A 15,448-nucleotide genomic window follows, 5' to 3' on the forward strand; every position below is an offset into this window, starting at 1 on the left:
GCGAAACACACACTCATGCAGCTCCGGAAAGGCTTTGCATAAACTTGCTGCACCTAAATATCCAGGTCAGCGTTCTCATGCCAATAGTAGTGATGCAACACGTCAGGAGGATATCAAAGAACATCTTGTTCAGTGAATTTCCCCCCTATCATCCATTTCCCCTTCAATCCAACCTTCCAGAAAGAGAAAAAAAAAACTGCCTACTCCAGCCACAGCCAAGGGAAACGTATTCAAACCCACACTAATTCAAGTCCTCTTGGAACAGCACAAACACATGGACACACAGACACACACGAAGCTGAGTCAACTGGGGCATTCAGGGGAGGCTTAGGTGAGTGGAGTTTGATACAACTACTTACTGCTGAGTGGTGACTTGTCTTACTTAACACTTTTGTCAGGACAAAAAATAAAGACAGTGGTGTAAATTATTTTAGAATGTGACAAAAAGAATTTGCCATTTGCCCTACCAGAAAAATAATATTTAAGTTAATATCTACGCAGATATGATCTAATATCTTACGTACACACGATAATCACTCCCGATAGTAATTCCATAATTAAAGGATCTACTGCATTTTACTCATAAATTATTGCTCAGTGGAAAAGTAATGACATTACTTTACTGACTACTCATCGGTAAAAAAGTAATTGGTGACGTTACTCAGTACATGATTTTCCATTACTCAGCTCAGTTCTGTCTTCGGTACCTTCCAACAGCTTCAAAGCCTCCACAAAAACACACACGTCACATCTTGTTGTGGTTTAGCAAGCAGCCAGCCAGTGGTTTGGAGGTATTTACTAACCATTAACAGCTAGCTTAACATTAGCTCCAGTGACTGCACGCAGCACTCTAGAAGTCCTGTTCGGTTCACAAACTCTCCAACAAAACCCATTTAACTCATGAATGTTGGCTGACCACTGGCTAACTAGCTAGCTATGAAGACACAGCAATATAACTTTGGAACTGACAGAAGGAATCATCTTCCTCTTCTGGCTGAGGCTAACCTTCTCCCCACATCTCTAGCCCCTTTGCTAAGCTAACACGTTCCAGACCAGACACTAAACTGATCCCATCCCATCCAACCTCTGATAAGACAGCAAACAAGCAAAAAGGTTGAAATGTCAAAATACCAGTGCACTGCTTGCATGTTAATAAAATTCTTCACTTTCTTCTTAAGAGTTAGTTGATGTCACTGCTCAGAGTCAAGAATCTGTCCAGTGACCTCCTCATAAAATGTGGTTTGTACAGTATGGTTTTTGTACGGACAAAACAAACAAAATATTACATGGTAATTGCTGTAGCTTCATATTTAGCATACAGACATGAAAGTTGTATATATTGTCTTACTCTTGGCAAGAGAGCGAATAGGCATATTTCCCAAAATGTCAAACTATTGCTTTAATACAGGACAATGTTATGTAATGGATGTACAGCAATACAGAGCACATGGACACCAAAGGACATGTTGCTAATGCATTAACTGAATACAAAACAAATCTGATGAAGGTTTTGTCCTTTATGCACTGAAAGGACCAGTGTGTAGGATTTAGTGGCATCTAGTGGCGAGGTTGCAGATTGCAACCAACTGAATACTCCTCCCCCCTCCCCTTCCAAATGTTTAGGAGAACCTACGGCAGCCACAAAACTTTTGAAAAACATGAAAGGCCCTCTCTAGAGCCAGTGTTTGGTTTGTCTGTTCTGGGCTACTGTAGAAACATGGCGGTGCAAAATGGCAGCCTCCATCGAAGGGGACCCGCTCCCTATGTAGAATCAGGGGCTCATTCTAAGGTAACAAAAAACACAACAATTCTTATTTTCATAGGATTATACACTAATTAAAACATACTTATGAATATTATATTCCACTTCTGCCACTAGATGGCACTAAATTATATACACTGCACCTTTAAAACAAAACAAATGTTTTACCAGTTGACATTTAAAGAGAGCAATGGGCAATCCTAAACTTTAACAGGAATTCACTCAAGGTGATGTTTGAATATTTATCACCAGGTTGTGAGCTGAACTGTTTTTTTGGTTTCCTCTGGGTGCATGCTTCTCTTCGTATCTCATGTTTCTAAATACAGCAGAAGCCAGATGGCAAAATGTCTTCTTATACCAACTCCTTTTCATTTCTGTCTGTCATCACTGTCATTACATTGAATATATGTGATCTGGGGTTATTCCTACGATGTCTTTAACAGCCTCAGCTCACTTATTCAACCCACCCACCTCAGCCCTCTGACAGGATCATTTATCTTTTTAATATTCCAAAGTGTGGTGCCTGGGCGAGTGTCAACACCTCCCTTGGACAGACATAGAAGTCAGCTATCTAGGTTAGAATATAAAACACTGATTGGAAATGGTGATAAACTTTATTATTTAGGCATATAGCATGACGAATGGGACCGGGGGAAGCACGGGATACAATGGGGTGGATGAGGGGATGAAGTAGGATAAACAGGATGACTGTATTTACATTTAAAGCTAGCCTCCAACTCCAGTGGTGAAGGGAATCTTGAAATGGAGCTCAACCTAAATACTATGAATTCAACCTGACATATTGCTGTACACATTCACACACTCCCCACTTATCCTCCTCTTTGTACCGCTACGTTTGGTGTATGTGTGTGTATATGTTCGTGTGAAGTGTGGGTATGTGAAGGGTGTGTGTCGTGTCGAAGGGAGTCTTTTTCTCTCTCAGAAGTCACAAGATTATTTGAATTATTCATCAAATGCTACCAGGCTTACGTTAAAATGTTTCCTCTTTGCTCCGCATTCCTCTCTTTTGGTACGTGTGTGTGTGTTTATTTATTTGTTTGTGTTGGTGTCAACACCAGCAGCTAGTTGTGGCATGTCTGTCTATTGTGTATGGTTTATTTAGATGCTGATGTGCTTTAACTCAGCAGGCTGTTAACTCTGCTTCGAATAATGGCTGTGGGAAGAGTGCTCACCCGCCTCCGACTCAACTGCAAGATGCTGCTGACAGAAACATATGGTTCACAGGAAGTAGGTCAGGAGGTTAGGTAGGTGAAGGTGAAAGCATGCAACAAACTTACTAGTGGTTACTGTACCACCAGCTCAGCTAGCTGTGATGGTTAGAGAGAAGCAAAGGGAGAGCAGACAAAGGCCCCGATCTGCCAAGTCTCAGGTCATCCAGTCACAACCAGATTTCTAGAAATATAATTGTGGACACCTTTTTTGGACATTTTTCCCCTCTCCCTGCACAATACTTTCCACTGCTAGTTTCACGTCCCTGATTTCAACTTGTGCAAATGAATGAAACACTGGCACCACAAACCACACTGGCAGTCTGAGGCAGTGTACAGACTATGTGTATACGTGTGTTTCCTTGTCATATTCAATCTCAGTCTTCATCATCTTTTGTCTTCAGTCTGATATGATATAAAATATATGCTTGAGCATAAGTACACGTTTTCACACCAAGAGCCCGTCTGTAAGTTCAAACTTAGCCTAGTTATAATGTGACTGTTTACTAAGAAGAGATATATGAATCATTAATTAGAACAAGTTACACCACACAAACTAGTTCTTGCATAGAGATTAGTTGTTACTTAAAATTTACACCCAGTAACTGCTAGCAGTACTGTTAGCTCACAGACTGTTATGCTAATATATAACCCACTGAGACTCTTAACTACATGACTATACTAGGCCTATTTCATAATACTAATTCTGAAACACAGAAACCTCTTAATGTATAGAAGCGAAAGTCACATGAGTGAAAGTCACACCTACATTTGCAAAGCAATAGCATTTAAGAAAAAAGTTTTGTAGCAGCTTGTAATGCTACAGTGACTTCACATTTAAATAGTTGATTGCTTTTTGACTAGATGGGACTACAGATGTTTCCCAGCATCCACTTTCCACATTACTAAAATGGTTACTAGATTAGAAATCTTGAGCTCTAATGGCACAACCCGATTTAGTAAATTAGTAGCTTGTTTGAAACTGGTTGGTAGTTACTAAGAACTTTGGAGAGACTTGCCAATTTAGTGAAGGATATGCAAATAGCTGCCTAATCCAACAGTATAATCAAAAGTGTAATTTCCAGTTTGTGAACTGGTGTCTTCCCCCTTGGTTAACACTAATGAAAGTCCAATATAGCAGCACAACTACATTATGATCTACTACATTATGAAATATTGCATCAGTAATGATGCACAGGTTTATTGGCATGTCAAGCGGCCTCTGGAGTGTGTATGTTTACAAGTATTTTACTGCCAGCTGTAAATGCAATACGTGCTTGACACAATCGGGATTTATCTAGTTAAAAATATCCAGGTTTAAAGAAAGCCAACAATAACTACAGCCAAACAGATCTTTGGCTTTGGTGGTCTGTTCTAGAGTTTTGTGATCAGGTCTCAGATGTGTTTGTCTTTTGTTTGAAGAAGAAATGATACAGGAAGGAAGAGGATGAAGTACATAAGAGGATAAGCAGATGGGTATGACACAGGATGACATAAGGGAACAAAGTAGATGAACTGCAGCAATGAGAGCAAAGAGGAGAGGGGAGGGGTCAACAGGGGGGAGGTTGGGGGGTGGGGGGGTGGAGGGGGTGGGGGGGTGCAGGGCTCTCACAGCTGGGGACAGGCCCAAAGATCTGAGAACAGCCTGAGCTGGGCTGGGATACTGAGATGGGATGGAGGAATGTCACACATGCTATCAATGAGCTGTCTGTGTGTTTACCAAAGTGGAGGCTGAGTGAAAATGCTTTGGGTCGTCGCCATTTGGGCCGTATTACAAATCCACTGCTTTCTGCCCCCGCCGCTGTCTGCTATTACTCCAAGATGAGCTCAGTCTGGCTTTGGAGGAAGCGTCCTCTCTTAAGGCAAACACGAACCTCGCCCCCAGCCACAGCCCCATTTCCTCCGACACCCACAGCAGAGCTATAAATAAGTTGGAGGCCTGCCCTCTGAGATCAACTGGGGCACTACAAAGCTCCAGCAGACACTGAGACTCCCGCCTCATCACACACAACTCAACAGCAGTTAAGGTGAAGGCGGACTTAAAGTACTGTCAACAGGGGTGCCGAAAGGGAGCTTGAGCACTATGGAATCCGGTCTTCAAAGCCAGCCGTGTTAGATATTGCACAAGGAGACCTTTCTTTAAGTGGACGACCACAATTCAAACGCCCTTGAGCAAGGCAATCTGTACCAGCTCCAGGGTTGCTGTTCTGTAACTGAGGCAGACAAAATTTCCCTACAGGGATGAATTAAGTATCTGGAAATCCTGTTCATCTATCAGCCTCAGTATATAACAGCTCCCTGAATACTGCATTACATGAACTTATCTAGATCTGTTCTGCGAGTCTCATCTCATAAACCCTGGAATCTACCTGGCCTCATGAAATCACAGAGCTGGGTTTTCCCTTGACTTTTGTGAGTTTAAATCACTCACACGCACATCTTGCATATGTAAGTGTGGGTGTTAAAGCAGTGTTGAGAAAGATTAACAAGGACAGAGATGAAGACATACAACATAGCCAGGAAAATATATTTACGCATGTATAAAGATGATGCTTTTACATTACTCTAAACAGACAGAATAAACATCCTGAGGCTACATCTGCTCTGATCTGAGGAGATGATCCTTTCCAGCTTTGGAAGCATTGTAACTGGTACTGATTCATCCAAAACTATTGAGAATAATAAAGCTGGCAGGGCTCACAAAAGCACCAGGTGGGTGTGTTGGCTGAAGTAAGTACATGGTGAAGTTTTTCTAACACTTACACACACTTTTGCAACGTATGCTGGGAGAAAAAAAACATCTTGTTTAGTCTACTGAAGATAGCGTGTACTTGCACTAATATAACACTCCAACAGTTTCTCAAGAGGAGAAGATGGGCCAAATCCTCTTTGCTGTTAGACTTGAGAGAGCTTCATTATGTTTTCAAATATTATGGAATGGAAGGTTTACATGTGGGCGAGATAAACATCCAATTGTGTGTAATCAATCTCGACATTGACGCTCACTCGGCCAAACCTTGGTATGCACTTTATCTTTTCTGAGAGCCACACAATGGGATGATACTGCAACGTGGCCAGTCTTAACATTGACTTATGGTGTCCTAAGTATCTTTAAAGTAAATAAATAAGGCATCAGAAACAACAATTCAACTCAGACAGGAAGTTCATTTCTATTGTCCATGAAGAGTCCACCAAAATATCAAATGAGGAATGTTTGCTTTCTTTTCTCAGCAGCACACAGACAATGTCCTGATGAACTTAGATTGAATTTAGATTTTTATAACCACAAGTTTGGCCAAGACTTAAGCAAATGTCTACAACAAAGCCAAAAGGAAAGACATACTGTAAGAAGAGATAGACGTAGAGAAGAAAGAGAGAAGGGCAGGGGTCTATTTTGCCGACCTTTGGGCTGACCTGAGGGGGTTCTTCTAAGGGCCAAAATGAGGGAAACGCCTATATTGGTCTGTTTGGCTGCGGCCTACCACCTCCTCATCCTCCTACACAGCCCAGGAAAAGAACGCTCCAGGATTTTGTAATGGAAGAGTGAGAAGAAGAGGGAGGGAAAAAAAAAAAGTTTTCCAATTTGTCATGTTACAAAGCACAGAAAAAGAGGCCCCAGCTGTGTCTCCTAAATAAACCTTTCCGGCAGAGCTTGGAGGAGCTGTGGAAGTCTAGCCAGTGGTGGACAAAGTCATACAGAATTTAAACATGGATAAACGCGAAAGAATAGTTTGGGGAGGTTTCTATCTGCCTGCATTCCCGCTCAACCGCTCACCTCTCTGTTTCTGACTGTATGATGCAATCATGTTTTTATGAGATGATTTGTGTGTTTCCAAGACAGTCTGTGTGTTTGTGTGTAAGTCCATGCAAGTGTGTGTTATGCATGAACTTCTTAGAGCTGAGGAGAATTAACATCAGGAATGTGCTCATGTCTGGTGATAGTTGCCAAGTGAAATGGGGCTCCGCAATGCAGGACAACACAGTCCTGCCTGCGACTGTTTGGATTTTTACAGGTCAGATCTGAACACAAAGCGAGTCAATCTGCGCGAGCTTTTGTGGTGCTGAGAGGCAGAACCTATTAAGCAAAGCAGAGTAATCAAATGTGAACTTAATTAAGAGCTATTTGGATGTCTGGCTGAGATTTCACCATGTCTGAACCCCAGAGTGGTAATCAACCATGACTGCTATTTGTACTAGACTCAGTGTTGGAACTTGGAGGGAGGAGGCTACGACCTCCTTCACTTTCACCTCAGGATTAAATCAAATTCAGCGGCGAAGTGTGGGGGACGAAGCAGAAAACCCAAAGGTGTGATCCTCCATTATCAACTCAGTCAGTTTAGACAAATCCCTTTGCCACACCACCGCCAGAGCACACGCGGCACGTAGCTGCAGAGGGAGAAAAATGACAATTAAGCCTACTTAGTATGCTGCCGAGGGAAACATATTAAAGAAGATTATGTGAAATTCTTTAGTGCCTTTTCATAAGACCAGTACAAGTTTCAAGTCTCAGTGCGACACATGAGCTCCACGGAACAAGATTTGATTCTCTAGAACGTTCTTTCGCATTCGCCATCTGTGCGCAGAAGCAACCTGAGCACCCTAAACTGCTAATGACACTTATAGCTACAGTGAAGCAGTAAGGGCTTTTATGTGATTTTGTGCAATCAAAAAAAAAAACAAACCCTTGATGAAGAAATCCTCATCACTGATCTTTTGCTTAATGAGAATATTTGAGCTGGAAGTTTGCAGCTTGTTACAGATTTTTCTTTGCAGCACCACATTTCAAATAAGCCTACATGACAGTTCAGAGTCGTTTCCTTTAAGGCACGTCAATCATCTCCAAACTATAACAAAAGATGTTGAGGAACATTTTAAAATGTATTCCATTTAGTTATGTTGTGTGTAGGCTAATAACAGAGGAGAAAACATCCGCCTATTCTCTTCCCAGAAGCACATAACCAGAGAGACAACACTGCCTACACATGCATCTGAGTGTGGAATATCCTCCACAGAAAATGTGAAGAATATCAATTGTGCGAAAATGCGGCACAGTATTCAAAATTCTATTCATGAAGGTTTATTGGATGTGATATCACCTTCAAGTGTTTGTCCAGTATCGATGATAAACATCTCTCACCCACACTGTGATTTTTGCTCAGGCTGAAGGCAGAAATAAGGATTGTGGGTCCTCTATGAGGCCCATGTGAGGAGATTTCTGCCACAGTGAAGGGTCTATGCCTGTTGGAGGGATTAGTGTTACAATTAGGCTTATGTTAAGGTTAGGTCAGGGTACTGTGTGTTTAGGATTAGAAGTTTGGGCATAAATCTAAATCAGTGTAATGTCCTTGCATGAATAGTGCCCGAGCATGTGTTTTGTATCGCTGGAGACGTATTTGCATGACACAGGTGTAATGCTTCTCAAGAATGACCACACATGTCAGGGGTTCACAGTCCAGAAAAGACCACCAGGATGCAGCTGGACTTGTATTGGGATGTCGAACTGTCGAGGCTAAATACATACTGAGAGAAGAATGAGTGTTTGTTTGGTAAAAATCTTCTCCTACAGGGAATGAATTCACAAGTAATTTATAATGGCTGCAAGCCTGCAGTCATACCTTTGTCGCTGAAAAAATGTATGTCAGTGAAAAGACCCTTCAGGAGAGACTTAAATGGATGTGAATGCACGTATGAGTCGTGTGGGCTGCTGCTTAAAATAGAAAGTATTTTATCTGTTGGAGGAACCAAGATAGAAACATATTATAAGCAAAAAAATGGCAATTTCTATCTAGAGCTAGAATCCTCAATAATGTTATGAGTAAAATGATGCTTGGGGGGCTATCTAGTTCAGTAATTAAATGAATAAATCAATCTTATGCGGCAACAATATGCAATACCGCCTCCATTGTGCATTACATAAGCGAGCGACCTGACCAACCAGGGTCACAGCTTGAAGCACAAGTCATCAACACAAACACTCCTTTCAGACTGACACAGAGGAGCAAGTTAAAGCCATGTTTGCTGTTGGTGTGAACAGGTCAACACAAGTCACCCGACCTGGCCCTGACACAGCTTGGCCTCAGCAGGAAAGGCAGGGAGGGAGCGCTCATTGTCCCGCATCATCCACTGGGTTTTTGTGTGAAAGTGGTAGGAGACAAGTCAACTGTGTCAAGACCTTTCAAGTGTAGTAGTCCCAGTACCTGATTATAAACACATCTTTCAGGCTAACAATCTTTCTCTATTACACACAAATTACCCATGCAGATACAGCTTTATCTCTTTAATTATCAAGGGAGTACGATCTCCTAAATAGATCATTCCCAGACTGGTAATACTGGCTGCTACTGTAGAAGTGAAGTGCCTGTTGCTTACTCTGTGGACAATATGTCAGGGAAAAGTACATGGATTCAATATTAAAGTGTTTCTCACATAAAACTAAAGTGAAGTGCTATAATAAAATCAAAGTGATGGCTTTCTTTTGCACTTAATTTAACCAAAGTAGCCGCAGGCCAAAACATTCCTCATCAGTGTTTTGGACCTCAGATGTAAGAGGTAAAATCTTTCTGCTTGTTAGTTTCACAGCAAAAACAACACATCTAGTGTAACAATGTATCACCCCCTTTTTTTTGTAAGTGCGCATACGTAAGTAGTCACAGAATTAAGTGAAATTATATACTTTTTACTGCGCTGTCAACTAAACAGGTGCGTCCCAACAAACTAACTTGATCTTAACTTTTTTTTTTTTTTTTTTTAAACAGCTGAGTTATGAGAGCAGTTATTACTGTTCAACCCACACTCCACCATACAGACAGATATAACAACAGGCATAACAGGGATTGGGGTTCAATCCCCGGCTTGGCCATGCGCCCCATCACACACACAACTGGCAATGTTTACAGACAGGAAGCTAAAATCACTGCAGCTAACTCACCACTGTCCACAAATCCTGCTTACATATTAACATCTGCTCTCTCTTTTCCTATTCTCACTCTCATTGGACGTGTTTTCAATTACTCTGTTTTCAATGCACTTGTTTCTAGGCTGAGCGTATGAAAGAAGGGAAGTGTTAAATGACTTTGGTCATCATGCAGGAGGGATTACTGTCATCTTGTCCCAAAAAAGACCTGACCTACTGAATATGATGGACTTTCTAGCCAATATTGCCTTCACCTGAGCATTTGGTCTAAGCTACAAATCAAGGAGAGGCTTTCACCAGTGATTTTTTTCCTATCCTAACATTCATGTATTGATAGCTTTGGTGTAAAAAGTTGCTGGCTAATGTTCATATATAACCGTTGTGTGTTTATGCAATCCCCAAGCTGCTTGTATTCTTTAAGAGGGCCTCCTCAGACCATGTTCTATCTTCCTTCCTTAAATAGCACAATCTAGATAGTGTATCTCAATCAGTGGGTCATAACTGTAAAGTGGGTCACAGGGCTGTTCTGACAAGCTTGTCCACAGGGACTCAGCACACTTCAGCTATCATAGATGTCAGGATTCATCACAGTTTTTATGTTTTTATATAATTATGAAAAATAATCTTTCCTGTAAGGACATGTTTTATTCCTGATATGAGAAGAGCAGAAGGAGTTGGAAGTGTCTTACTGTCCTCTGTATTTGATAAAGAGCCAGCTAAAGAAATAGTTCAACATTTTAGGAAATATATTTATTCTCTTTCTTGCTGAGAGTTAGATAAGAAGATTGATACCAGTCTAACATCTGTCCATTTAGTGTGAAGCTGGACCTATCAGCCAGTTAGCTTAGCTTAACATAGCATAGTATAGCATAAAGCCTAGAAACAGAGAGAAACCGCTAGCTTGGCTCAGTCTATCAGTACCTCTAAAGCTCATTCATTAACACGTTATCTCATTTGCTTAAACTGTACAAAAAACACAGTGTGAAAACAATAGGTACACAGATTTTGTTACCTTTGGATAGAGCCAGGCTAGCTGTTTCCCCCTGTTTCCCCCTGCTAGACTAAGCTAACCGGCTGCTGGTAGACAGAAGGGTGGTGTTGAATTTCTCATCAAACTCTCTGCAAAAACGCTATTAAGCGTATTTCCCATACTGTCAAACTAGGCTCAAAATACATTGTTTTCTTTCATTCAATAGAAACTAAGAAATAAGGGGAATGGCTTCCAGTGTTCCAGTTTTCAGAAATGGAGCATTTTACGGTGATCATTACAAATACCTCAAGGAAACTAGGATTTCACATGAGGTATAAGGCAATTATGTTGTCTAATGTGGAGTCTTGTGGCAATTTGAAATCTACCACAACAGTACAGTATTTCTTTACTACTGTTACTACTGTTACTCCTTGTTTTTCCTCAGGAAAAGCCACTGACCAAAGTACTGGATTATATATCTGCTCAGTAATGTAGTCGTGGCTGGTTTTCAGTGTCATATAAGGTATTTAAGAACCACTTGTTTAGTTATGCACTGATCTCAACAACATATTAATATTAGTGTTTAAATATGCTATTCATCTCTTATTTAAATTAACTGATTTTCAAACTTCTGTGACACAGGGTCAACAGCAAAGAGGATCTACCAAATGCAATCTGTCTTCCATACTGCCCTCAGTCGTCAGTAAACAGTAAAGTGGGAAACTTTTGGCTGTGTGACGTCACTGTGATGGCAATGTCACCCCAATAACAGCCAAATGTTGGTCCAGTCCTCTACCAAATGTTACAGCAGGGAATCCAAGCGGGGGGAAAGTGCCAGGAGAAGAGAATCGCTGGATGGTGAGTTAATTAAAAAGCAGCGTGTGCTACTTTTGTTATCAAGGATGTGACTTAAATGAAGAAGTTTAACAGTAGCTTAAGGGAGGAAAAGTGGCAAAATAAAGAAACATGAAATGTGGAACCAGGCAATTCAGATAGAGAAGGCTTGCTTCAAAAACCATTCAAAATGGAATAAATAATCAGCAAGAATAAATACAGATGATTCAAGTTGAAATGATTCCAACTTTTCTCACTGACAGGATCTCAACACGCACTTCTTCATTTTGATTGCGTAGGGAAGTTGTTTTGCAAAGACATTACTTTCATGAAGTGAAACCATGTAAATTCTTTCATTAGGGCCTTTTCCACCAGACCCCAATTAGCAGCGCTTTCTGAACAATTTGAGACTGTTCGTGGAGGTCTCCGCTGGGAAACAAAGAGCAGACCCAATTAAACCCAGGGTTTGATGGTGGCCCAGGGCCTTTGCTCTGGCTACAGTACTAAGACAGTGAGAAAAAAAAATGTTTAGAGGTCTAAGAAATGGAAAAAGAAGAGGTCTTGGCAGGCCTGAAAAAAACTTTACTAGTAGCATATGTGGTTCAAACAGCTCTTAAAATCAAAGAAGCAATCAAAGAGGTTAAAAAAGGCCATTTGAGCATGCTTGGAAGGGGGTAAGATACACACACTTACTTAATTACTAGAGGCATTGGCTAACATGAATTAATTAATTAACTTGACTGCTGTACTGTATTGCTATTTTATGGAGATGCAACTATTCAGGAGAAAAGAATGGTTGAGAATGTGCATTAAATTTGATCTTCAAACTGTGGCACCCAGTAAATATCCAAGTTATTTGGTAAATCTCACATCCAACTCTTTTATATATATAATATGAGCCATGTAAACTATAAACAAATCTCAATGCATTTCCTTGAGAGGCTCTGTCAAGCACAGCACCTCCGCATCCCAGTAGGTTTTCAAGTAAAGCTAAGGTTTGGCAATCTCTCCTCTGGTATACTGCACAAGGCTGACTCATCAAATCAAGGTATTAAGACTCAGGGGGAGGAAATTTTCACTAAAACAATAACTGTGCATGGAGGCAGAAACTGTTTGTTTTAAGGTTGGCTTTCTCAGCTGCTTCTGTAGACAGAGCAGGATGAAACTGCAGGTGATTGCAGGCTATTCAAACCTATCTTCAAGGTGGTAATTTATGTGGATTTTGCTCCCTCACAGCACTGGATTGCCAAGTGCAACGGGATGACTTCAAAAGGCAAAGCGGGGCATTTATGGCTTGACGATGAACCTTACAAAATGCAGCTTGTGGTTTCGAATCAGTCATGCAGTTAAAAGTCCTACAGAATTAAATGAAATATCACATTTAGGAGGCCAATTAGCTTTGTAGCAACTCCTTATCTACACTTTTTTTACAGTAAAAAATCATCTCAAAAGCTTTTGTGTTCATTCACAGGTCACAGGATGAATGAGAGGCATTATATATTGCTGCAAAAATAAATTCATATTCTGTTATCACCTGCAAAGAAGTGAACAAAATCTGTCTGCTCCACTTTGATAACGCCCTTTTCCTTTCTTACCAAACAGAGGTGTGTGTGTATGTGTGTGTGTGAGAGAGAGAGCAGGACCCTGAGGCTTAATAGTTTCCAGAAGTTGTTCAAGTCTGTGAAGGTGTGTGTTCACAAGGTCGTAGGGGGGAGCTGTTTTGAACTGCTCACTATCCGCCTGCGGATCATAATATCACTGTTGGCATTCAGGTTTATTAGCTGGTACAGTCCAGGTGAGAAACTGAGAAATCATACTGATGCACAACAAATGGTGCAGTGCTACACAAGCTCTGTTGATGGCAGCACTAAACATCTGAGCTTATGGATGAAGAAAACTAACTGAAATTATTACATGGTTCAAATAAAGCATGATTGAGCAACAATGTACTCTATGCCAACACCACAGCAAACACTTCCCAACAAGAAATTCAAGACACAGACACACTTTAAGTCCCCATCGGAGTAAAAAAAAAAAATATTAGTGTTGTTTGAGTCAGGAATAGCGCGGCTGCTGTCATCACATCAGGACGCCACTCAACAAAAACTGTTGAACGTGAAATGACTGATACATGAGATACATTACAGAAGGCTCACAAGCTGACATTTTAAAGACATGACACTGACCATGGACTGGCCTCTTTGTCACTAAAGCAATTAAAACTAAAAGTAACTGACAGCTGCTTTCACGTTTTTTTAATTAACGTGTCAACCTGAAAAAAAGTGGTTTAAGCAGGTAGTGGGGCCTATGCTACAATTTCATCACTGAATGTCAGTGTAAAATTTGAGAGAGAGCATCTATTCGGCGGAAAGGAAATGTGCGATCACTGCTGTGACATTGCAATATTCGCATGTGGCACTGGGAGAAAGAAACAAAAGACCGCTTTAATTGTCTCGCCTCGGTTTCATCCCTTCCACGTTGCTTTTCTCAATCCACCAGTCATTCCTTTTGGGTACAGTCTACTCTTCTCGCATGCAGGCACAAAACACAATAAAGCCTGTGATCATCAACATGCACACACACTTGTATAGTTTTAAAGCATTTAAGACAAGACTCTGGTTATCCTTAAATCAGCTCTGCTTACCATCAATAGCCCTTGATGGAGCGATTACTTCCAAACTGTGCAACATTCCCAAGACAAGCAATCCTGTTGCCAACATGTTGGCCGCGGTGCGCAACATTGTAGTCTATCTTGAAAGAATATTAGTCATCAATCGCCTCTTGGTCCTGTCAAAACTGGAGGTTGCAGACAGGCGACGACGTGTAATCGTGCCCAATTAAGCGATGATGCTCCTCACTGGAAATCCGCTTTCTGGGTGCGCAATGAAGCTGACACGGCTGCTGCGGTCTGCTCACTCGGAGAATAATTTTTGCAGACTGTCAAGGCTAAAAGCCGAGGCTTTTCCCAGCCTGGGGTTGCTTAGGGGCTCCTTGGATGCATGGACAGCCCTGCCACAAAGGCTAGCAGGCTGAACTGAGCATCAAGCTAGCCTGGCTTGCAGTCGAGATGGAAGGAGAGCTGGCGCCTTTAATCATGCAGTTGTCCGTCTTTTGTTCTCCCTTGCCCCAGCGAAGAAGCCACAGGAGGAAATAAAAGAAGTGGATCAAATGTTCCTCTCCTCCCCACCACCTCTGCTGCTGCTGCTGCTGCTGCTGGCCACAGATTGAGCCTGAAGCCTGGAGCCCAGTCAGTCAGCGGTCTGATGAGTGACGTCGCAGCAGCAGCGGCTCGGCTGGCCCTCCCCTCTCCAGCACTCGACACCCCATCGTTCGTCCACCTCCATCAAAGCATACTCTTCCTCATGTAAACTTACTGCAACAACGCTCCTGATTCCGTCTCAGTCTCACTTTAAATTATTTAGCGCCTCTGGGTAGGATTTTGTCATTTTCTTTCTTTCCCATTCATTGTTGCCATTTTATTAACTTACAAATACTTGTACACAACTTGTGCTAATCTTGATGATGATTATATTTATTATTATCAGGCTACTGAAATAATAATAATAATAATATCTGAAATATGTGGAGGTATGGCTAGCTTTGCTGAGGGGCTAAGTAAGCCTAATGCATTCATGACTGATGATGATGATGGCTACTCTTCCTGGTCATTTAACCCTTATCCTACCAACATATTTAACATACAAGGACCACCGACTGGGGTCCTCGGGAACCCCAAGAAT

General features: G+C 41.4%; 1 protein-coding gene across 1 annotated transcript in view; it reads right to left on the reverse strand.

The window, feature by feature from the left end:
* Positions 1 to 14,974, reverse strand: part of LOC122980281 (low-density lipoprotein receptor-related protein 1-like) — a 98,997-nt gene extending 84,023 nt beyond the window's left edge. The window contains exon 1 of the mRNA XM_044348120.1: positions 14,353 to 14,974. Within this exon, the coding sequence (XP_044204055.1) occupies positions 14,353 to 14,449 (97 nt within the window). The 5' untranslated portion in view covers positions 14,450 to 14,974. The remainder of the gene's footprint in view (positions 1 to 14,352) is intronic.
* Positions 14,975 to 15,448: the final 474 nt, after the last annotated feature.

The sequence above is a fragment of the Thunnus albacares genome, chromosome 4, assembly GCF_914725855.1.
Source record: "Thunnus albacares chromosome 4, fThuAlb1.1, whole genome shotgun sequence".
Lineage (NCBI taxonomy): Eukaryota > Metazoa > Chordata > Actinopteri > Scombriformes > Scombridae > Thunnus > Thunnus albacares.